Below are 25521 nucleotides of genomic sequence, written 5' to 3'. Positions count from 1 at the left end.
AAAATAAATAAGATATGGTAACAATAAAGGTACCCTACAGTCAAACCAGTAGATCTGGTGTCGGATCTCTACAAATAACAGATCTACCACAAGCACCATCGTTGACGAACCCACAACCCATTGAAGATTCAAATAACAAAAAATAAATAAGATATGGTAACAATAAAGGTACCCTACAGTCAAACCAGTAGATCTGGTGTCGGATCTACTGAAATAGTGTCGGATCTCTTGAGATAGTGTTGGATCTTGTAAAGCCACCGGGAAAGAAGCCATAGAAATCGATGTTGTGTCGGATCTGGTGTCGGATCTGATGTCGTCAACGATGGAGGAGTTGTGGAGGAGCGGTGGAGGAGCGGTGGAGGAAATGAAGGTTAGGGTTAGGGTTTGTAGAGAAACGTGAGTGTCTGGATGGATGAAACGAAATGTGTGGATAGATAGACTGAATGAAACTTTATATAGGATCCATTAAACTAAAAACGGGTCAAGTTAACCATTATATGATCCGCGTGGGTACCAGGTGGAAAACAAGTTTTCAACATGGAAAACAAGTTTTCAACACTTATGCTTAACAGGTTTGTACATTGGGCTTTAAAGACTTGTAAAGTGGCAAAAGACCATTCTATCCTTCTAATATGCTTTATAAAGTAGTATAGATGTATAAAATAGTAAACTCGCATTGGAATAAATTGATTTTTTTTTTTAAACACTAGTTGTTGTAGATGGTTTATAAGGAGGATGGAATTTATACGCGTGCTATACCTTACCCGGTGGTCGTCTCGTCGATAAAGTGAAACGGACCCCAAAAGCCACACATGTTCTTTCTTTGCAACTTCTCTGCTAATATTATATAATATTTTTTAATAGAACAAATTAAATAATTCTTTTAAAAAGTTTGTATACACCATTTGAGTTTTAAGTTCGCGTTTTTTTTCTTAGTAACTTAATTAACACATCTTCAAGTAATTTCCAAACTATAAATCATTAACATTTTGTTGCATTATGTGTTGTAATATATGCATCAGGAGTTTTTAAAAAAAAATTCTATTTTTCACATTTAACCTAAAGATTTTTCTCTGTTGCATTTTACCCTTTTGACTTCTTTACTTTTAACCCAAAACTTTTCATCTTTTGCAATTCAACCCCAACACTTTTTAATTTTCAATTTTGGCCCCTACTTTTCATCTTTCGTAAGTTTTTCGATTTACGTTTCGTTCTAAATATTGCGAGTCAACACGACACAACGTGCGTGTGAGGCTCAATGTTTTTTCGTTTGTTTTTCCCGTTTGACAGGACAGTCGCAATGCGTATATTTTTCTCCGTTGACAAGTTCGTCGCAACGCACGGGTCGTGGATCGATTTAGTTATTCTTTTCTATCTTTTACGTTTGTGTTTGATTTCTTCGCATTAACACGCCGCAATAGGCGTGCGTGGTGCAACGATTTTACATCTGTTTTTCAATAGGTGCTATTTTATACTTTTTTTATTTATCTTATTTTTACGAGCTCTTATGATGTTGGTGGTCGCTGGCAGTGATGTGCATTAGTGCTACTTTGTATGATTTTAAGAATGTATTTAACCTATTAAGTTTTTTACTAATAATTTATTTCGAGTTTACTGCTATACCTCATTTACTTAAGAAAAACTAATTTTTTACATGCATATTTTATGTACGTGTCGGTATAAATTCGACTTACATACGTTTTGACATAAACCTTTCCTGGAAACAAGTTAGGTTAAATATAATACGTTTTCGTTTAAAAAAACCATTTTCACGTGCATATTTTTATGAACATTTCAGTATAAATTCAAGTTAGTGTATGTTTTGACGTTAACTTTTTTATGAAACGAGTTAGGTTAAATATAATATGTTTTCGTGATTATTTTATGAATGTTTTGTATATTTTGTTTCGATTTAAGTGGAGTCAAATTGTGGTTTTTTTTCCCTTTTTTAAAAGCTCTAACTAATCTCTTTTGATTATATGTGTCAGGTTTTTCATTACCCGTTACATTTTCTATGTATGACTCTGGGTCACATATAATACGTTATAATTGTACGGTACAAAATTTGATTCACTTTATGTTTTGATTCAATCGCAATGCTTATTTAGGTTACATTGAGTTCAATCAGATACGCCGAAATACGTGTTTTCATATCATTAATACATCAAATAACGTTTAAACTAATTCATTCGATGTTTGCGATATACCTGCGCCAAAACGAGCACGAGTGTTATTGCTAGTTAAAATAAATTTGAATTCTCCAACAAATCTAAAGTCGCATTGCTTATAACTTCCACGTTAGCATACGGTCAGATTCCTAATTATCTTTTTTTTTCTTTAAATTAAAGTACTTAAAATAAATTCGATTTAATGTTCATTAAAGCCAACAAGGCTACCGGACGTGAGGGCAAGATCTTTCAGTCAGCCTGTTTTTCAAAAACAGTCCTCCAACTTTTACATTACTACAAGTATGGTCGCTCAACTAGTTGTGTTTAAATATGATCGCCCATACTCTATACAAAAAGTTGTGTTGATAAAAGTTAAATATTTTTTAGTGATTTTTTTTAAAAGAGAACTTTAATAAAAACAACGTAAAACCTCAAACCGAGGTGGCCACATTTTTTTTAATGTTATAAACTAAAAGATATAATCATTGACAAATTTTTTGAAAATGTGAATTTTAACTAACTTGAGAAAAAGTTGTGTTTATAAAAGTTAATATATTTTTTGTTAATTTTATATGAACTTATTTAAATAAGTAAAAGATATAATCATTGACAAAATTTTAGAAATAATTAGTTATATTTATCACGGTCGTCCACTAGAATTTTCGAAAGGTTTGGTTTGGGCCTCAGTTAAAAAACCGTTTATGTGTATATATGTTTGGGTTTGATCTGCACAGCTTGTTTATTTAATTGTTTGTTTTTGTGCCGCCAGATGACTAATTGACCTCAGGGTTTGAGACATAATTTATGCAATTCACATGTAAGATTGAAGAGCGGCAATACAAGGAAAATTGAGGAACGAGATCGGAGACGGAATATGAATCCTTGAAACTGCTCAAGAACTGGAATCGGTCCCAGGATGAAGTAACAGATGATGGTTTGTATTGAAAAGGTTTTCAAGAGGGCCCCGACTTTTTTGTTCCTTTAGAACCTCCAAAATAGTTCAAACACCAAACACATATTGAATTCTATTTTTAAAGATATTTTCAGCTCTATTTATAAAGGGTTTAATGCATAGTTTTGGTTTTTTTATTATTTAAGAGATTTTCAATTCGATATAAAGGGTTTAATCTGGAGTTTTGGATTCAGTACGGGACGTCAAGACAAATGTTTGATGGGTCTATACTCTATAGAAGGGAGGAACCAACAGTGGTCGTCAACAGGGTATAACTATAAGAGAAAGGGCATTTCGTCCAAATCTCTCCTCTAACTAAAGAAATGTTTTATAAGTAGGAAAATGTAACTTGATCTTATTTGAGTAAATTGCCATTTTAGTCTCTGAGTTTTATTCCAAATTGTCATTTTAGTCAAAATAGTTTTATTTTCTCCTCTGGGTTCCTGACTTTTTCATTTTTTTGTTATTTTGATTACATTGCCTAACTCAATCTAAAAATCTAGTTATAACCAAGGGGTATTTTTTTGCATAACTGTTGTGTAGTGTATAACTATGGGTAGTTTACAACATAATTTATAAACCTCATAATAATTTAATATCAAAAATACCCCTAATTATAACCTGGTTTTTAGACTAAGTTAGGCAATGTGATCAAAATGGCAAGAAAAATGAAAGTCAGGACCCAGAGGAGAAAAAAATTATTTGGACTAAAATAGCAATTTGGACAAAAACTCAGGGACTAAAATGGCAATTTACTCATCTTATTTTAATATTATTAGTTTTTTTTACCTATTGTGACATAAAACACTATATATTTTAATAATAACTAATTATCAATTAAGTTCGCATAAAATTTACTAATATGAATAACAAATCCAATTTATGACATACTAAAAAATTAATTTTATATAGTTTAATTAACATTTATACTTAAAAGACACACAATAATAAAAATAATATAATTTATATGCATTATTATATGTAATGTAACACATAATTTCAGTTGTATGAAGAATATATATTTGTATACCACATATTTTTCATTATTCAACTAGTTTATACACGGTCTATTATGGTATTTCATTGTTACTAATTGACATAGGTCAGCTTTTGTGATTAAGCAATGTTAGTGTGTGAATTGTCATATGGTAATAAAAGTACGTCAGTTAAATAACTTTTATCGATTAAATAATTAGAGTAAATTACTATTTTGCCCCTTATGGTTTAGTGACTTTAACGATTTCAGCATAAAAAGAAATATTTAACATATCAGACCTTTAATTTGCATTTTGTAATGGTTTTAGCCCTTAAAACTAACATCCTTATTTCTTTTGCAGTTATTGTAAGGGTATTTTGGTCCTTTTAGACTACAGGGGCTGTTTATGTAAGTTAGAAAGTTTTTTTTTATATTTAAGATTCTATTTATGTTATTACTCAGTCTTTTTATCATTTCATTATTTTTACAATTATTATTTAATAAACACGTTTTAAATATACATTTTTTTATAAATATCAATAACTAATTATCAATTAAGTTCGCATAAAATTTACTAATATCAATAACAAATCCAATTTATGACTTACTAATAAAATTTATTTTTATATAGTTTAATTAACATTTATACTTCAAAGACACACATAATAAAAATAATATAATTTATATGCACTATTATATGTAATGTAATACATAAGTTCAGTCGTTTGAAGAATATATATTTGTATACCACATATTTTTCATTATTTAACTAGTTTAATACATGGTCTATTATGGTATTTCGTTGTTACTAATTGACATATGTCAGCTTTTGTGATTAAGCGATGTTAGTTGTGTAAACTGTCATATGGTAATAAAAAGTACGTTAGTTTAATAACTTTTATCGATTAAATAATTAGGGTAAATTACTATTTGGCCCCTATGGTTTAGTGACTTTAACAATTTCAGCATAAAAAGAATTTTTTAACATACCAGACCTTGAGTTTACATTTTGTAATAGTTTTAACCCTAAAACTAACTTCGTTATTTCTTTTGCAGTTAATTATGGGTATTTTGGTCCTTTTAGACCACAGGGCTCTTTATGTAAGTTAAAAAGTTTTTTTTTTTTAATATTTAAGATTCTATTATGTTATTAGTTAAGTTTTTTTTTATCATTTCATTATTTTACATATATTATTTAATAAAACACGTTTTAAATCTTTTTGAAATCCGTGCATCGTTTATACAATCGTTCATTTTTAAATTGATTGTTTTTTTGAAGTCGATCTTTTTTTTTAAACAATTTAGTTTTTACTATTCTTTTTAGAATCATTCTTTGATTTTTTTAAACTTTTTTTTTTACTAATTCGGTTTTAGCTTCTTTGTCTGCTGTCAATTCAAACTCAAATCTTTGTATAATCACAGATGCGCGCATATACCGAGAATCCGAGATGGAACTATAAGAACTTACTCAGTCTCATGGGCGGTGAATTACTTGTGCGGTCTTCTTCAACCTGGGTAGTGAGTTGATGTTGGGAATATCTATGGCTATGCTGGCTTGTTCAGGCAGGATTCTGCTGATGAGAGTCAAATCCTGCAAAAGAAAAGATGTTAATAACTGGGATTCATCCAAATGAACCCTGATGAAGGTTGAAAAGGTATCTCAGCAGTGGGATAAGGCTTAGGACTAAGAGGTCGTGGGTTCGGTTCCTCCCACAAGCGGGTTTTCACTTTCTCCCACATATTTACTCGTGAATTTGTGTATAGGCATTATTGTCTAGTGAAGATGGATATGGTCGGTGATTCCGCTTGTGACATGATGATACTTTAGTGGTGTCAGTGATGCAAATTTGCGTTTTAAAAAAATAAATAAATAAATGAAAATAAGTTAACAGAATTTACTCCAATAGAAATGTAATGAAGAAATAGCTAATTACTCAATAGTAGTAGGGGATCAGGTTCACAGTCCTCGTCAACTGAATTATTCGGAATCTCTATGTTTATGACCGTTTCTGGTTGATTTCGACTCATGAGGGCTGAATAACTTGAAAACAGGTGGGGTTAAAAACCTTGAAAAAAAAAAAAAAAAAAAAAAAAGATGACAATACAAGTATTAACTGTAGGCTTACTGTGGAAGCAGAGGATCGTGGGCAGGATAATGGCTTTGTTGTCTGGCGGAGACGGGAAGAGCTAATGTGGAAGTGTTATAATCTGTATTCTCCATTCTTTCCGATGATGAATTACTTATACCAAATTTAGTTTTATGAAAATGTAATGCTTCAAGATGATGAATTACTTATAGGCGGTATGTATTCGTTATTGGACGTGTCTACAAAATATTCCTCTGTTCATTCTAGTATGCCCATAATACCAAATTTAGTTTTATGTTCTAAAAAAGTACAACTTTGGTCCTCAATGTTCGGTCATTTTCACTAACCGAACTAAAAATCTCGTAAATCAATATGAAATAATCATTTAACTCTTTGCCTCCCTTTAGTCCAAACAGAAATAATGAAAAAAATCGATAAACAAGAATGATGAGGCTTACGTTTCTTTTTTTTAATTTATATTGTTCTAAATCTTGACCGGTTCTGCCTTATTTACGCCAATGTGAGAGCCAAGTAACCTCATAGATAATGATGAAAATAAATGGAGTTAAAAACCTTGGAAACAAATATCAGTTGTAGGTTTACTGTCCAAACAGCGGATCATGGCGGGATCCAAGCAGAGGTTTATGGTCTGACGGATTTCAAGTCCCAATCGATAATCAAACACAAGAACAAGAACGAATGGAATAACTCTCTAATGAACTTTTATTATAACCAATATAACTCAAAAAACTTGATTACAATAACTCATAAACCATAACTCGGTTTATCTTCTCTTGACTCTTAATAATGTCTACCCTACCTTGGTTTATATAAGCTACCCCTAACTTGGTGACCAAGACATTACCATATAACCCTAACTTGGTAACCAAGATATTACCAAATATAATTATAATGTAATTAGGAAACTTAACCAATTTAACCTACTTGTCAAACTTGGTCCTTTAAGTTCACCGACTTGTGACTTGAACTCGTTTGTCACCCTTTCCATCACCGACTTGTGATGAGTCGGGAATTACCGCCAACAATCACCCCTTAATTTCCGACTCGAAATAGGTAGGCTCTAGAATGTCTCTTTGTCTTGATTCTCATAGAACACATCTTGATCTCTAGTTGTGTTTTTCGGCTCCTTCCTAGCTCGAACATTCTTGCGACCTTGTACTCGACTAGTCCTTCCACGACTCGTCCTTTGGTCATAAGAACTCGCACGACCATTGACTCGGCTGCGATCTTGAGCAAACACTAGCTTTCTTGGATCATTAAATGTACCTCCTTGGGTTTGAATCCTTGCTTAACCTTTTCTTTGAATTCTTGAACATTTTTCTTTGGACTTTGAATTTTGGGTTTCTTCATTAAACTTGGATCTTTGAGAAGATTCTGACTCGTACTTGCCGTATCATCTTTCAGTTCACCTCTTTGTAGATCCCTACCCGCAAAATTCTTTATTCCAGTCATGTTATCTTGTGTACCGGAACTTGCTATCTTGAGGTTGATTTTACAAACGGTTCTTGGTCCTTGTCACCTTCATCATAATCTTTCCTGTATCATCATGAATGGTTAGCAAATCACGTTTCATGTGAATGTCGCATCACCTTCCGTTGCTTGACCAAGACTTATGATATTGTTTTGCAAACTCGGTATGTAGTAAACATCGGTTAACAGACGCTTCTCCCCTTTTTCCCTTCAAGTAATACTGATCTCTTTCCCCGTATATCAATACAAGATCCATCTCCAAACTTCACCTTTCCCGTGACACGTTCATTAAGTTCAAAGAAATAAGCTCGATTACCCGTCATGTGATTCGATGCTCCGTTGTCGAGATACCAAGTATCTTTCTCCATTGGCTCAGTCTCGAAACGCTTTGGATTCACCCATTCTTCATTTAGAAAAACCGTCTCTTGATCACATCTCATCATGAATAATGATGGATCAAAATCATCGTTTTTAGCTAAGTTAGCTTCATCTTGTTTCTTCATACGATCCGGACATCCTGACGTGAAGTGACCAAATTTATCACAACGGTAACACTGAATCCGTGATCTATCTTTCCTTCCTTTTGGCGATCATTGGTTCTTCTTTGACCCGTTTGCTTTGACCATGATCTTGACCATCTCGGCTTTGACTTCCATCTTGGTCCTCATCATCCCAGTCTTGACGTCTACCTCGGTAACTTGAACCGCCTCGCCCACCCCACGCGTATTTTCATAGGATTTGGATTTCGAGAATGATCACCATTGGCAAACATTAGATTACCTTGAGCTAAAGACTCGATACCCTTAATCCTATCTTCGAACGTCTTCAGTCTACCAATCGCTTCCTGAAACGTCATAGTCTTCAAATCTGCAAATTTTTCAATTGAAGCTACAATTGGAACATACTTTGCTGGAACTGAGCCTAATAACTTTCTGGTTAGCTTTCTATTTTCATAGGTGGTTCCCAAACTGGCCGCCTTGGTAACCAACTGACTTATTCTGCCCGCGTAAGAATCAACTGTCTCTGTTTCTTTCATCTTCAAGGATTCGAACTCATTTTCCAGTTGCTCAAGTTTTGCCTCTCGAACCCGTTCAACCCCAACATACCGTGTCTTCAACGCTTCCCAGATTTCCTTTGCAGTCTGAAACTGAGCTACTTGAAACACGAGCTCTTCAGGTATTGCTTGAAGTAGAAGTGCAACTGCCATGTCATCCTTTTTGGCATCTACCTCCTTTTCGCCTGGTTCTAAAGCTTGTTGTATTCCATGAACCTTGAATACTGCCTTGATACGAATCGCCCAGATGTTGTAATTGTTTCGGTTAACATTGGACATTGTAAAGTTGTGGTACTTTGATCCTTGACCACAACCGGTGGTGGTCTATCCCATTCGTCATTGATTTCTGAACAACTTTTCAGAAACGAACGCATTTGTTCACAGAAACCCGGTTACGAATACCTCTCGAAAACCGAATAAAAAAAGATCTTGAATTGAACCCGCTTGTCCAACCCAAACAACGTTTAATGGTTGAACACAACTTGTTTGAACCAATAAAAAAATATAAATAACTAAACCAACTTCTTAATTATTAATTATTAATAAAATCAAACTAAATTGACGTCTTTTTCTTTTCTTTAATTGACTTTTGTTAACTGTTGTTTCAACAAGGCAAACAAAATCAACAGTTTATAAAATCTTATGTTTCTATTCGTAGCTTACATGGGAAAAAGAAAACACACTTTTTTTTTCCTTTTGGGTCTCCTTGCTCTTTAATTTGCTTCTCACAAAATCACCGCAAGTCGATGATTAATTCGTAAAAGGTTCCAATCTTGAAACCAACAACTATAAATTATTATACCATACCGATCGGAAAACTCCACTTGATATGTTTTGCCTTTAATCTCCGGGAACGATGACTCCGTTGCCGCCGATAAAACTTGCAATCCAATCACCGACTCGTAACTCCTTAGTCGTTGATCACCTCAAGTAGCCGTTTGATATCGACGATTGAACTTGGTTCTGATACCAATTCAAGTCCCAATCGAATAATCAAACACAAGAACAAGAACGAATGAAATAACTCTCCAATGAACTTTTATTATAACCAAGAAAATATAACTCAAAAAACTTGATTACAATAACTCATAAACCATAACTCGGTTTATCTTCTCTTGACTCTTAATAATGTCTACCCTACCTTGGTTTATAATAAGCTACCCCTAACTTGGTGACCAAGACATTACCATATAACCCTAACTTGGTGACCAAGATATTACCAAATATAATTATAATGTAATTAGGAAACTTAACCAATTTAACCTACTTGTCAAACTTGATCCTTCAAGTTCACCGACTTGTGACTTGAACTCCTTTGTCACCCTTTTCCATCACCGACTTGTGATGAGTCGGGAATTACCGCCAACAGATTTTTGTTGGAGCTAATTTTGTTAAGCTGCCGGATCCTATATATATATGTTGCATGCTTGTAGTGCCAGCCTCTAGCTCTGAATGTGATACAATTTCACTCTTCTGGACCTCAACTATGCAAAATATATATTGTAGCTCAGAATCCATTTATTATAAGTTTCCTTGTTCATCATGGTTAAACTAAGTTTTACTGCTAAATTAAGCAAAAAAAATATCGAGGGACCTAATTGGCTAATCTGTATATTTTATGATGGGGAGTGAGATGCAGTTTGCAAAAAAAAAAAAAAAAAAAAAAAAAAAATCGAGGGACCTAATTGCTAATCTGTATAGTTTATGGCGGGGGTGCAGTTTCGAGGAAGAAGGGGGTAGAATGATGAAGCGTTCATATTTATTACAAAAAAAAAATTATTACAGAAAAAAAGAAACAATACGGCAAGGATAAAAACATTTATTAAAAAAAAAAAAAAAAAAAAAAAGCAACACGGCAAGGATTCATGTGATTACGACATTGATGTGAGTAAGATTACAAATATTACGACACTTATGTGAGTAAGATTACAAAGTCAATACCATCTATGCAAACACAAAGGATAATATTTCAAGGAAAAAATCAAATACAAATAATTTAATATACTAAACATACAAATTAAAGGAAAACTCAAAAAGACAAGGTGGTATTTTTGTAATTACTATCAACTATCAAAATTATTATACAAATGTGAACTCAACCAAAAATACCTAAAAACACAATTTTTTTAAACATTTTTTATTAAAAAATCGCTACATTTTGTTAGAAAAAAAAAATTTTTTTTTTTTTGCTGCTACTAAAAGTAGCGATGTTTTAATAAAAAAATGTTAAAAAAAATAAATAATTTGTGTGTTTTTTTTTTATTTTTTTAGGTTTATTGGGAGTTTAGTTTTTAGCATTTTAGCTTGGGTGGGTGTTAGGTCTTTTTTTTTTTTTTTTTTTGTTTTTTTTTTTGGGGGTGGGGAGGTTAGGTTTTTGGGGGTGGGGTTAGGTTTTTTTAGGTTTTTTAGGTATATATGTAGAGTAACTTTGATAGTTATTGATAATTACAAAAATGTCACCTTGTCTTTTTAAGTTTTCCTTCAATTTGTATGTTTAGTATGTTACGATTATTTGTACAAGAACTTTACCCAATATTTCAAAACTAAATTAAACTGTTTATATTTTTGAGTAATTACAAGTTTTGTCCTTTATGTTTACACCAAATTGTAGATGCTGTCTTTTAGCGTAAAAGTTTGATAAGTTTTGTACTTAATGTTCCAAAATCTTGCATGGTACGTTCTTTGGCCCTAACCAAGTTAATTTTTCTTGTTAAATCTAATCACCCAATGGTATTTTAGTCCTTTTACTTATTTATTTAAAATAGGGTAAATTACACTTTTCGTCCTTTATGTTTGTACTGGATTGCAACAGATAGTCTTTAACTTCAATAATTACAGTCACAATCCTTTCTTTAGAAAACCATTACACCTTACGTCATTTAGCCCTAACTAGTTAAATTTTCAGTTAAGTATAGCATGTGTTTCGCACATGAGGGTAGGTTAGTAATTTATTAAAGTATATATTTAAAATATAATTAAACAAATCTCTAAATCTCTCTCTTCTATCTCATTCTCTCTCCAACCAACCCCCACCTCCAGCACCACTGTGACAGCCACCACCAGATCCGCCACCACCGCCAAATCCCACCCCCACCACCACTGTTACAGCCACCACCACCACCAAATCCCACCCCCACGATGATCAACCTTACAATGGTCGCACATATCCTGTTGGCTCATGTGAATCTCGCCTTGAAAACAGATGATACAAAGCCAAAAACAATAGTGCAACATCTGATCCAAAATAACAGTGCTTTGGATTCCTACTTCTCTCAATGACAAAGGCATTCTAACAACTGTTGGTTCTAAGGTCTGCTTAGTGCTAAAGTCTGCCGAAGTTAATCCACTGTTGAAGTCAAAGGTCTGCTGGAAGCAAATGTCTGATCATCCTTTGAAGAAGGTCTGCTAAAGCTTCATCAAATGATAGAGCCATCAGAGTTTAGAGTCATCAGTGTTTTGTAATCAGTGCTTTATTAATGTAATAGTGTTTAGCTAGCAGAGGTTAGAGTTTGTTAATGTTGTTAGCTGTCATTATCTAGGTGATGTCAGCAAAGATTCCACAGTGGTTAGGTTTGTACTAAAAAAGACAGTGCCTGTACTGTTCTATCAGATCACTTCACTCACTTGCATTTTGTACGAACAAACACTGTGATCTCAGGCTGAGGTGGAGTTGTAATTCATGCAATACGTGAATCATTGCGTAATACAATCATTCAACACAAAGTGTTCATGATGAAAGCATATCTTCATTGTTTGTGTTATAAAGTTTTCTTCATTCCGCTGCATTATATTCATACTTATTATCATCTTCCATTATTCATCTTAAAAAAAACACAAAACAATTCAAACTCAGATCCTAACAATTGGTATCAGAGCATAGGTCAATCAAATTTGTAACACTTGTCTTAATTTAATATGAATTTACTACTAAGTACGCATTTAGTTTGCGTAAAATACGGGTTAAATTTTTTTTCCGTAGGTTCATAGTTCCTACTAATTAAAGTGTCTAGGATTTTAATCCTTACTAGTAAAAAAAACAAACATATTGTAATTTTATGTAATACAAGATCCATGTTAAGCTAAAACAAAAGTCATGCTTGCGGAAGCTTTAAAATGTTGTGTTCGGTTCTTGACATTTGCTTGAACACCATCGGAATATCACCTAACATCAAAACCATACCAAATGTTAGTTTTGATGACATAATAAAACTATAATCAAGTTCTATTGTCAAATAATGAAAACAAAACATAATTTCAGATTTTTGATCAGTTGCGCCACGCGACAGATTTCGTTCAATTCTTCGCAGGCCGCGAGCACGCTCGCGTGTCGCGCCAGTAATAGTGGTTCCCTTCGCGTGGCGGGAGGGAGACCTTTTTCCAGCGAGTGCAGGTTATAAACCTGCATATCTGCCCAGCATTATTTTTCTTACAAAACCAAACTTCTAATGCTTATAACTTTTCGCCTACATGTTCGTTTTAGTCGATTCTTTTTCCTACGCGTCCGTAATTAAAATACGGATCTAACAATTCAATTTTCACACCGAAACCCGATTTATAAACAAATTGTTCAAAAATCTATGTTTCGATTATTCGACCCATTTGTCACATGGCATACTTTTCATCATTCATTCCTTTGATTTCTAAACTTAATTACCCATTTCCCGGGCTTGTCAACTTTGGCGTGTCATTACCATTCTATGGTTTCACGCATGTAATAGAATTCATGCTCGTTTTCAATAGTTCGAGCATACCACTTGATGCAAATTTTACAAGTACATCGTTCTAGTTATTTGACCCAACATCAAGGTTCTTCAATCAACTTAGTGTATCCATACATGGCGATAAACACCTTATCACTAGCATATTTGTGACTTTCAAATCTCTACTTACATCATCGTTTTAAAACATAATTAAACCTGTTTGTTTTGTCGAGTGAACTTCGTCACTTCTATGGCTTACCAACATACACTAACTATTCAAAATTGACCCGTTTGATCTATTGAGTGAACTTCGTCACTTCAATGATACATCGAACACTTTTATCACACTACGATATTGCTACCAAGCTATAACTAAACATTTTAGTAAAATTAACGAAACTAATAGTTACGTACTTGCCTATTTCATCGTCATTGATTGCTAACTATAATTACCCATTACCGGGCTTGTTCATCTTAGCGTATCACTCCCATTCCATGGTTTACACTTTCATAACTCAAATTTAACGAGTGACGTTCTAGTCACTTCGAACACTACCATTTCGACCATTATTTTAACCCGTTCTTTAACTAGTGAGTTACATCACTTATTATACATTCCAAACATGACGAAATAAACAATAATATCAATAAACATACCTAACCAACTATTTATTTTGACCCATTTGGTTTATCGAGTAAATTCCATCACTTCTTAGACTTACCAACGATTACAATTTTTCACTATAACAGCATTAAGCATATCTAGCCAACCATTTATTTTGACCCGTTTGGTTTGTCGAGTGAATTCCATCACTTCTTAGACTTACCAAATGATTACAATTTTTTTTCACTATAACAACATTAAACATATCTATGACTAGACTTGTCTACATAAATGTAAAGAGACAACAAGTCGTGTACCTTATAGCTTATCCTTCAAGCGCGCGTCTTTCCCAACTTGGTTGCTTGAAGATTCACCCGCTTTGTCTATAGAGTTCAATCAAATATTGTTTAAAACTCCTTTCACAACATATCACGCATAATTTGCCATATCATTTAAACATGCGTTTTTACCCAAAATTCACTATGTTAGCTTTCTTTTAGGCATTTTAACAAACACCTTAAGAGCATTGTTTTTAAATAGCCATTAGCAAGTTCATGACTCTACTATTTAGTCGAACTTTTACACTTTTTGCAAGTTCATTACTTCTAACATGCATATTAATGTCAGATTCGCTTCATGCAAACCGTGAATATCCGTTTTCTGATTACATTATTGGGGTTTCCTATTATTCACAAATACCATTTAACTCTTAGATGGGTAAACATGAATATTCATAATCTAAGCATCAATTTCACAAATTATTAGCTAGGATTTACATCTAAACATGTTTTCAGCCCTAATTTCATCTAAACATCAACGTATCAAGTTTAGATTTCAATTTCACCATTTATCAAGAATCTGAGATGGAACTAAATGATGGAATTTAGCATACCTTATGATCTCTTCACTGAGATGATCACTAATTTATGCTTGGAAATTGATTGGGAACAGATTGGAGCCCTCAATTTGATCAATTGTTGAAGCTAGGTTCGAAGGTGTTTGGTCGCCCCTTCCTTGCTTTCTGTTTGATCCACACACACAAAATGTGTGTTTGGATTTTTAATTTTTTGTATTTATTAAAACTAGTTTGATCTTTAACATCTTTGGCCCCTCAACTTATTAGCTCTTCCTTGTTTTAGATGTTTATTCAAACTCCCATATTACTATAGATAATTAACTAACTAGGTTATTTTATTGCTAGTTAGTTTACTTTGTTATATTGCCACTTTAAAGTTATAATCACAATTTTATATTTTCGGGGTGTTACAAAATTCGATTAACAGTCAATTTGATATAAAAGATTAGCTCAATTTCATTGATACTGTTTGTTCGTATTTGTTGAAAAACAGAGTGAAAAGTTTAATTCACGTTCAAAGTTGGTTAATCAAAAACTTTGTAAAACAACCAAAATGTCTTCAAACACACAAGATCCTCATAACACTGGCACCCTTTACAAGCCACATATGCTTGTCAGATCTAAGTACAATATCTGGCAACTTAGGATGAGCCATGTTCTTGCACAGCAAAACACCGGTTGCTGAAAGTCGGTTATCTTCGACCAATTATCTAATATATAAAATAATATAAAACAAAAACATCAAAGTTGTAAATGAAACTTCACGTGTAAGTAGGGGTGTAAACAAGCCCAAAGGCTCGAGAGCTACTCGTTATCGACTCAGTTAAAAGCTCATACAAGCCGAGCTTTAACGAGCCCGAGCCCGAGCCTTGAGCTCGAGCCTGAAATAGAGCTCGTTTAGTTATCGAGCCCAAGCTCAAAGCCTGAAATACAAAGCTCGTTTAGGCTCGCGAGCCCAAACAACATTTTATTTTATATATATAATATAATAATGATGATGATAACATTGGTGAGCTGAGCTCAAGTCGAGCTTTGGCTCGTTTAAGCGATATTGAAGCGAGATCGAGCTGAGTTTTTAGTTCGTTTGAGGTAGTTCTCAAAATAGATCGAGCCAAGTAGAGCGAGCTCGAGTTTTGGGTTTTACTCGTGAGCAAGCTCGAGCTCAAATAAGTAGGCTCGAACTGAGCGAGCTCGAGCTCGGCTCGCCCGACTCGTTTACACCCCTACGTGTAAGTCTCACATCGAACTTTTAGGCATAGTTGGTACCATCCCACATCGACGTAATACATAAACTCAGTACCTATATCCTTCTTTAAATAGGAATGTATATAGGATTCAGTTTAGATAATTGGTTTTTATGGGAACGCTCTAGTATAAAGAGAATCATGAGTACGCAGTACCGTTTTAAGTGTTGCTAGTAGTCATTTTTAGAGCATGAGCAGGGAGACATTACATCAATTTGCCTTAAATATATTAGTTTTAAGGTACTTCTCTTTTAAGTTTATATCTAATTACTTATTATTTTATTAGTATTAGTAGTGCTAGGATAAATTTTTAAGCATTAAAGTTATTGTTACGGATGGACTGATCAACAATACTTAAATGAGGTGGCGTTAATCAGTATCCAACCATGATAAATAACTAGTTAGCAATTGTTACCTGATTGTGCTAACAACTGTTACACATGTGAGTTTTATAAATTCTTTCAATTATATGAACTGTTTGTCCAAAACTGTAATAATATGGAATGATTGTTGTACGCATGACATACACATGATATTTGTGGTCCTTATACGTTGTGTTGTGCGGGATTTGTCAGATACTACACTGGTCAGTGTAGGGATATTAACTGTTACGATGATGTATGTCACGTGTTGACGTTAAGTTATGATGATATGAGTTGGTACAAAGTCATGATATAATGATGTGATTTATAACTTGTGTATATTCATGAACTCGCTAGCAATAGCTAACGTCTTTTAAGCATGTGTCACAGGTAATAAGACATGATTGTTGGCTTTAGTCCAAGCTTGTAATGGTGTGATTGGATAATATACCTCATACTTTCATTCAGATTGTGTAATCTTTTCAACAGTGGATACATTTGTGTATCTCAGATTGTGTAATCTGGTAGAAGTTTTGTAATATCATATTAGGCTTAGTCTGATTAGATGTTATATTTCAGTTTTCAACCTTGTCCTGTAAGTTGTTATCAATAAAATAATCACTCTTTGTATCAACTATGTTATAAAGCATCCTTATCAGGTGGTGTCACGTATTATATTAAAGAATTGTGTATCGTTTTTCAAGAAAATGAATCATTTTTTGAAATACTTTTACTATTTAAACATTTATATTGATATTTCACGATTTTATTATAATAATAGTAAACTTATGATAATTGACATTATATAATTTCATGAAAACTAATTTTGTTATTATTTAACATGTCTGAGTACTCGCCGAGTACTTTATGCCTTGCCGGGAGTACTCATAACTCCCCGGTCGACCGATCTGGGCGCACTTAGCAACTTCTACAACGATAGTGATTATTATGGTTTTCAGGTGTAACAAAGCTAAATACGTGGAAGCATTTGGTTTAATTATCTTCTATAATCTCCATGCTTTTCAAACGAGGTCTTAGATAACAAAATGGGGTGGGTTTCTATCAATTAGGTCTTAAATACATAAACTTACAACCAATGAGCATAAATAAGCACAGTGGTAGATTGAAGTCATGAACTTCAAAGGAACAATGAGCACTAATTGAGACAACAGTCTGAAAGAAAAATAACACTAAATTCAGATCATAAATGTCAAAAAAGAAAATGATTGCTTAACTTAGATCTTGAATCTCAAAGAAATATTGTGGAAGTAAAAATTGGGATCACACAATCCCAAAGGGATGAGAACAAGTGAAGTATGTTGATTTGTGTAGCGAAGTCGTTGATTATTCTCTCATTATGATGAGGTTTTGGTGTGTGACACGAAACAGGGGGTTACTCGCATGATTTGAAGACATGATTGTAACGGTGGAATTGAGAGACAAATGGACAAACAATAAACTGAATTATGAATGTCTTCGGGTACCGGTAATTATTGCCGGTAAAACTGATGCGTGTTAGTTTATATATGATTTTAGATATATATTTAACCCTTTTTACACTTTTAGCCAAGTTTTAAATTTATAAAAACACGATATTTACTAACACTTAAACACACATATGGGCAAGTGCACCCATCGTGGACGTAGTATAGTGTTGGGTAAGATACCGAGGTCGTCCAAGGACACAAAGAGCTTTTAATACCGGTTTATCCTCAACGTCTAATCAAATCAAAAAGTTAGAAAAATGTTTTAAACTAAGAAAAATAAAAACTAACTAAATGCTGAAAAATAAAATAATAAAAAACAGATAGACAAGATGAATCACTTGGATCCGACACGTGTATTAGTATAACCTTTGATTATTTTCGCACTTTTGCACTTGTTTAAGAGATTATCTTAGTTATTGTAGTAGGCCCCTTTCGGAGGTGACGTTACCCTCAACCCAGTAGTTTGAGTCAGCAAGGATACAATCCTAAAGGGTTGGATTATGAAAGATAATGATTAAGTTATTAATGCAAATTATGGTAGGCCCCGCTTTTGGCGGTGAACGTTTACCTCGGCTAAAGTCTGAGCTCGGATTCTAGCAGGGACGTTACCCCGGGATAAGTAGTATAACTTAAATAACAGCCGGTTCTAAATAGCCGGGTTATAGTATTAATAGTAGTTAGCTTATGAGGGGGTCAAAGAGTTTGGATCCCCGCCATCCAATACCTATGGGCATTGAAGGAGATCCTACTAAATTTGACCCAGGTCCCAAGCAGGACCTCTAAACGCTGAACAAGGGCAAGACCTTTACCAAACCGTTCCCTTAACCCCCGACCAGGTAGCCAACATACCTCCATATAGACCGTGGAGATATGAATGGTGAAAATCTTTTATTTTATATAGACAGTAAAATAATGCCAAGACACCACGGACAAACGATAAGGAAAGATCACCTTCAACATAAGTAACTAGTTATTAAAGTCATTAATACAAAACCAAATAAAAAGTGCAAAAGATTAAAAATAAAAAGTATTATACTAAACACTTGTCTTCACCAAGTGATGTAAGAGACTTAGGCAAACATGGCCTTGATTGTCAAGAACTCTTACGATCAATCTTGGATCCCGAGACGACTCACACACTCTATGATGGACAATGGATGATGGTGGTGGATGATGGTGTTATGGTGGTGGTGGGTGGTGGATGAAGTGTGAGAGAGGTGGTGTGCCAAGGGATGAGAGAGAATGAAGCCAAGCTCCTCTATTTATAGGCTGAACAGAACGCTAGACACGGCCCCGTGTTCGCTGAACACGGCCCCGTGCCCGTCTGACATTCTCTCTCTTCATTAATTGTAATTGCGAATTACAATTAATGCGCCTGCTGTACTTTCAACACGCCCCCGTGTCCGCTGGGCACGGCCCCGTGGTGAGCAATGGAAGCTTCTACTGGTTTGTCTTTTCTGCTGCTTCCTGGGCACGCCCCCGTGTTCGCTGGACACGGGGCGTGTTCAGTCCCTGTTTCTCTTCTCTTTGTCTTGGGAGGTGCCGTTGAGGGTCCGGGCAGTTCACTTTTGTTCCTTTTCTTGTATTTATGGTAGATTTAGTAGTCTTTTGCTTCTTTTGTGATTTTGAGCTCATTTCATCCTGAAAATACAAAAGGAAGACAAAAACACTCTTTTTCTAACATTAGTACTTAAAAAGGGTTAGTTTTATGCCTTAAATGATGTGTTTTATATGTTGCATTTTACACACATCAAATACCCCCACACTTGAACTTTTGCTTGTCCTCAAGCAAAACTCTTTTAATGTGGCTTACACTCCCAAATGGAATAGGTAGAAGAGAAGTTTTTTAACTTGTCCTTAGAGTGTCGGGAATCCAAGGTTTAGATAGGTTCTATTTTTATTTTATTTACAATCTTATTCGTCATGGTTTATTTTGAACTTTACATAAGATAAAACTACTTAATTTGGCATAGCATGCCTTATTAAAATTCCATTTATATACAAGTTCACATACCTCACGGGAGATCACTCAATCACTCGGCCGAAGGTGTATATTTAAGTGAATCGCTCGAGAGCGGCACGGATTTACATTTTCCATATGCTTGCCAAGCGATCAATCCTCCTCCTTTTTAACTTTTACCTTTGTAAATATCAAGAGGTCTTTTTGGGGTGAAGGCTTGGGTTTAAAGGTGGGTGGTTGGTTAGTGGTTAGTAAAAAGGGCGAAAATCGTGACAAGTGTCGGTTTTCGTAAAATACCTTATTTTTGGTGACATTTATTTTTGAAGTATTTCTCCAAACAAGCTTTTTGTAGCTTATGTTTGTTTTTGACTTCAAATTTTTTTTTTTTTTTTTTTTTTTTTTTTTTTGATCACGTAAAGGTATGTTTATGAAAAACCGAGTTTGTCACTAAAATAAAGGTGAAAAAATGAAAAAGGTTTTTGGTGGGTAGAAAAATTGTTTGGGGGTAATGAAATGAAAGGTTTAGGCTCAAAGGGGTTTTCTAGGGGGATTTTGGGTAGGTAAAAAAAATTGAAAAATAATGGTTTTGAAAGAAAAATAGTTAGTCCTAATGCCTCCATCATTTACTTACTTGGGTTTAAGTTGGTAAGGACCGGGAATGTATCGTCGTGGCAAGTTCTAGATTTGTAAAGACCGAGCGGCTATTCACACAAGAAACGAAAAAATGAGCATTTAATCTAAATATGTGTATTTTTATGCTCAATAAAGGCTCAAAACTCACTTTTTGTGGGAATGGGTTTTTAATGTGACCAAGCATATATAATCGAATTTTAGCTAGACTTGTTATACCGTTTCATAATTTTCTTATGTTAGTTTCTTTTTATCACGACGCTATCAGTTGTAAGCTTGTAAAAATATAACCTTTTTATAACTTGTTATTCCCAACTTAAACTAAGACAAGTAAATAAAAAAAAAAATGAAAAAGTTTTTGAAAAAATTTGGGGTGTTTAGCGGTTCCAATAGAGTTTGTGTAAGGCTTGTTTTAGGATTTTGCAAAAATTTCAAGGTTTTAGCATCCCCCCCACACTTAAATTACACATTGTCCTCAATGTGTCCAAAAATAGAGTTTTTGGTTGATTAGAATATGTAAAAGTGTGTTTAAAAACAAAGATTTGTGTTACTGGCGCTCTGGACACGGCCCCGTGTCCATTGAACACGGCCCCGTGGCGAACTGCCAGTAACGAAAAACTTACAGAGGGTGAACACGGGGGCGTGTTGGGTGAACACGGCCACGTGTCCGACAAAAATCTGCAGGTCAGTAGCCAAACAGCAGAACTGGGAGATGGACACGGGGGCGTGTTGGGTGAACACGTCCCCGTGTGGACAGTCTGTTAGCCAAAAAATATGGTTTTCTCCCGGTTTCTTCCTCCTAGGGCTGCGAGTGCTAATGTTTAGCATTCTAACCCTTGCGTTGCACCTGTTCAAGCATTCAATACCATCCAACCAAGCACCAAACATCCTAATCTTACCATAGTTAAACATTATCCAACACAAAGTAAAAACAAAGTAAAAATAAAAAGAAAAGAGTTAAGGAAAGTAAATTGTCTTGACAAATGGCACGCAGGCCATGAATTGTTCGATAGGAAGGGTAATCAAACATGTGGGCTCATAACCAGCTAGCCCTTTGCTCCTCCCGGCCTCCTACTCCATATCTTCATCACTGTCTTCACCTCCGCCTCCCTGCCTCGCCATGTACTCCCGGATGCTACCGATGTCATCTTGTATGTCGTTGACGCTTCGTTCGATAGCTCCCACCCGGAGATGTGTGTTGTTGGCAAGGTTGTAGGTGTTCCGAGTGCACATGAGGTTTTCCTGCAAAAGATCATGCAAACTTTGGAAATTAGGAAAACCGCCTCCTTGAGAGGAGGATTGACCCGGATCGCCTTGGGGAGGGTATTGGTAATGTGGAGGTGGTGCGTGAAGAACTAGAGCCTCTTGCGGGTTCCATGCGTAGCCTTGTGTCCTTTGAAAGCTCACCGTCCCGTCCTCCGCTTCATAGAGCAAGTTCATGGCCCGGCAGATATGGTAATCAACCCGTCCCGACCATGGGCTCCTTTCGAAGGACTTCGGGATGTTCGCGAAGTGCTTGAAAAGACGGTACACCCATCCCCCGAAGAAGATTGGTGTAGGAGCAGTGGCAAGGCGGTTTAAGTGCATGTTCCGCAGTAGGAGGTAAGGAACATCGAGAGGCTTCCGGTTATGGATGCAGTGGAGGACAACCAAATCTCTAACCCCAACAACGCCACTACTGTCATGGCGTTGGTTCAGCGAGTACGTGAGGAGCCTGTGGATGTAGCGATATAACGGGTCTCTCAGTTTGGTACTCTTTGTGCTGCTGGAGTTGTAGATCCCCTCACCGATTTGAGCCCATGCGGCTTGGCGTTCTGTTGCGTCCAAATCTCGCAATCCCCCGGTATTCTCTTCGTTCCCCGCTTCTTCGTCTTTGTACAGCCCAATGATTGATCCGAACTGCGCCATGGAGGTTCTATAGGTCGTACCCCCACATCGAAACTCGACCGCCTCGTGATCAAACGGGTCGCGTCTCGAGTTGAAGATGAACGTGCTATAGAACTCCAATGTGCATTGGTGGACCGACCGAAGTCGGGTAGTCAATGCAACGTGCAGCGGACCCGTCACTATGTTGTTGAAGCGGTCCAGTTGGTTTACCATTGTCAGAAGATCGGTACATGCCCGCCTTGGATACTCCTCGGGCCTTGTTTGTAGGACCTCATAGCGAGCCCTGGCGTCAAGTTCGCTGGCATTGAACCGTGTGAATTTGGACATCTGAAAAGAATACAACAAAAGTTAGTGCGAAACATGGAAATTCGGGTTGAAAACTGCAAACAGTGGGCTGGACACGGCCCCGTGTTCAGCCAACACGGCCCCGTGTTCAGGCGTCTGTAACACCTAATTTTCATTTTTCCGTCCCGGTTTCGAAAACCTGAAAATTTTTAGCCCAATAGCAGCGGTTTCCCCCGAAAATGAAACCCTAAGTGTCATTTTTCCAAAATCAAACCATTTACCCTTTCAATTTTGTGTTTTTCGGTTCAAGAACAAGGGTTTGTGTTTTTAGTTGGAAATCGGACAAATCTATCAACAATATATGTCTATTTACTTCCTACTACTCTATTCTAAACTACTACTAACAATTTTCATCAAAAATTTTGAGTTCGATCCGGATGAACATGAAGAACCCTAGATTTTCCCCCAATTTTTGATGTTTTAACTACATGCAAGTAACTAATCTAACTACTAAGAAGGATAGAATCATACCTTGACGTTGTTAGGCTTGGTGGTAACGTTCGAAATCGGCAGAAAATCGCTCTAAACCAGAGAGTTCTCGGCGAAACGGGGCGTGTGGAATGGTGTAACTGATAGAACAAATGGGTTTTATCCCGACAGTCGCCTCGACACGGCCCCGTGTTCAGCGAACACGGCCCCGTGCCGGGTGAAATTTTTTAAATTTTTTTTTTTTTTTTTTTTTTTTTTTTTTTAACGTGCTTGTGTGCATGCCCCTTATCTCCGAATAATGGTTAGATGATTTTACCAGTTTCGAATGTATACTTACCTGTAACATGTCGGGTATGAGTTTATTCGTTGACCGTTTGAAGTGCGATTTCCTCTTCCTCATCCTCAATGGATCCTCTGTAGAGTTTCAGCCGTTGGCCATTGACTTTAAATGGTGTTCCATTTCGAGTTTTAATTTCTACTGCACCGTGTGGAAAAACATGGGTGACTGAAAAAGGTCCCGACCACCTAGATTTTAACTTACCAGGAAACAATCGAAGTCGCGAATTGAACAATAGAACTTGATCTCCAATCCGAAATTCATTAGATTTAATATATTTATCATGCAAATTTTTCATTCTTTCCTTATAAATTTCGGAGTTAGAATATGCATAATTCCTAAGTTCTTCTAATTCATTTATTTGACAAAATCGATTCTTACCGGTAACTTCTAAATCTAAGTTTACGTTTTTAATTGCCCAGTAGGCTTTGTGAGCAATTTCTACTGGCAAGTGACAACTTTTTCCATAGACTAGTTTATATGGGGTTGTGCCTATAGTGGTTTTATAAGCGGTTCGAAAAGCCCATAAAGCGTCATCTAGTTTGTCAGCCCATTCTTTTTTATTTATCCCTACGGTTTTCTCAAGTATTCGTTTTAAACCTCGATTAGTCACTTCGGCTTGCCCATTTGTTTGAGGATGATATGCTGTTGAGACCCGGTGATAGACCCCATATCTTGTTAAGATTTTTTCGAGTTGATGATTACAAAAATGGGTACCTCTATCACTTATTAATGCCTTTGGTGTGCCAAAACGAGAGAACAATTTTTTTAGGAATTTTACTACTACTCTTCCATCATTTGTTGGAAGAGCTTCGGCCTCTGCCCATTTAGACAAGTAATCGACCGCCACAAGTATATATTTGTTTCCTTTTGAAGGTGGGAAAGGTCCCATGAAATCGAGTCCCCACACATCAAAGATTTCACAAACGAGAATGCCATTTTGAGGCATTTCGTTTTTGGAAGAAATATTACCCGATCTTTGGCAGGCATCACATGTCTTTACAAGGTTTTGTGCATCCTTGTAAATGGTTGGCCAGTAAAATCCAGAATCAAATACCTTTCTCGCGGTACTTGAGGCACCATGATGTCCTCCGTATGGACCTTCATGACAATGACGGAGTATTCTTCGTGCTTCATTACCATGGACACACCTTCGGATGAGTTGATCAGCACACATTTTGAAAAGATAGGGGTCTTCCCAAAAGTAATGCTTTACATCAGCAAAGAATTTCTTTCTTTGATGATGTGGCCATCCTTTGGTGACTATACCGCTGGCTAAGAAATTAGCGTAGTCGGCATACCATGGTTCTTGTCTGCTTTCCATCATTTCCAGGGACTCCGTGGGAAATTTTTCGTTGATTTGCTCGTCCCTGGTTGTCTCCAAAGCTGGGTCTTCTAAGCGTGAGAGGTGATCTGCAGCAGTGTTTTCTGCTCCTCTTTTGTCCTTGATTTCAATGTCGAATTCCTGGAGGAGTAGAATCCACCTTATCAAACGGGGTTTTGCGTCTTGCTTCTTGAAGAGGTACCTGATGGCTGCATGGTCTGTATAAACTATTGTTTTAGAAAGAACAAGATAAGAACGAAATTTATCAAAAGCAAACACCACCGCTAGTAACTCTTTTTCTGTAGTTGTATAATTTTCTTGTGCATCATTTAGAGTTTTACTAGCATAATAAATTGGGTGGAAATGTTTTTCTTTTCTTTGTCCCAAGACTGCTCCAACAGCAAAGTCGCTTGCATCGCACATGATTTCGAAAGGAAATTTCCAATCTGGTGCTATCATGATAGGTGCATTGACTAGCATTTCCTTGAGGGTCAGAAATGCTTGATTGCATTCCTTGTCAAAGATGAAGGGTGCATCTTTTTCAAGCAATTTTGTTAGAGGTCTTGAAATTTTCGAAAAGTCTTTGATAAACCTTCTATAGAATCCGGCATGCCCTAGGAAACTTCTG

The 25521-nt window shown here is 35.7% G+C and overlaps 1 protein-coding gene across 1 annotated transcript; it reads right to left on the bottom strand.

Moving 5' to 3' along the window:
* Window positions 1–7856: 7856 nt before the first annotated feature.
* Window positions 7857–9007, bottom strand: LOC118487519. Its single transcript, XM_035984434.1, has 2 exons — window positions 8455–9007; window positions 7857–8191 (listed from the first exon to the last, which is right to left on the bottom strand). The coding sequence occupies exons 1-2, from the start codon at window positions 9005–9007 to the stop codon at window positions 7857–7859; spliced, it is 888 nt and encodes a 295-aa protein (XP_035840327.1).
* Window positions 9008–25521: the final 16514 nt, after the last annotated feature.

This window comes from Helianthus annuus, chromosome 15 (genome assembly GCF_002127325.2).
Source record: "Helianthus annuus cultivar XRQ/B chromosome 15, HanXRQr2.0-SUNRISE, whole genome shotgun sequence".
NCBI classification, from domain to species: Eukaryota; Viridiplantae; Streptophyta; class Magnoliopsida; order Asterales; family Asteraceae; genus Helianthus; species Helianthus annuus.
Note: the sequence above shows the minus strand (reverse complement) of the source record. Positions and strands in the feature narration are given on the sequence as shown.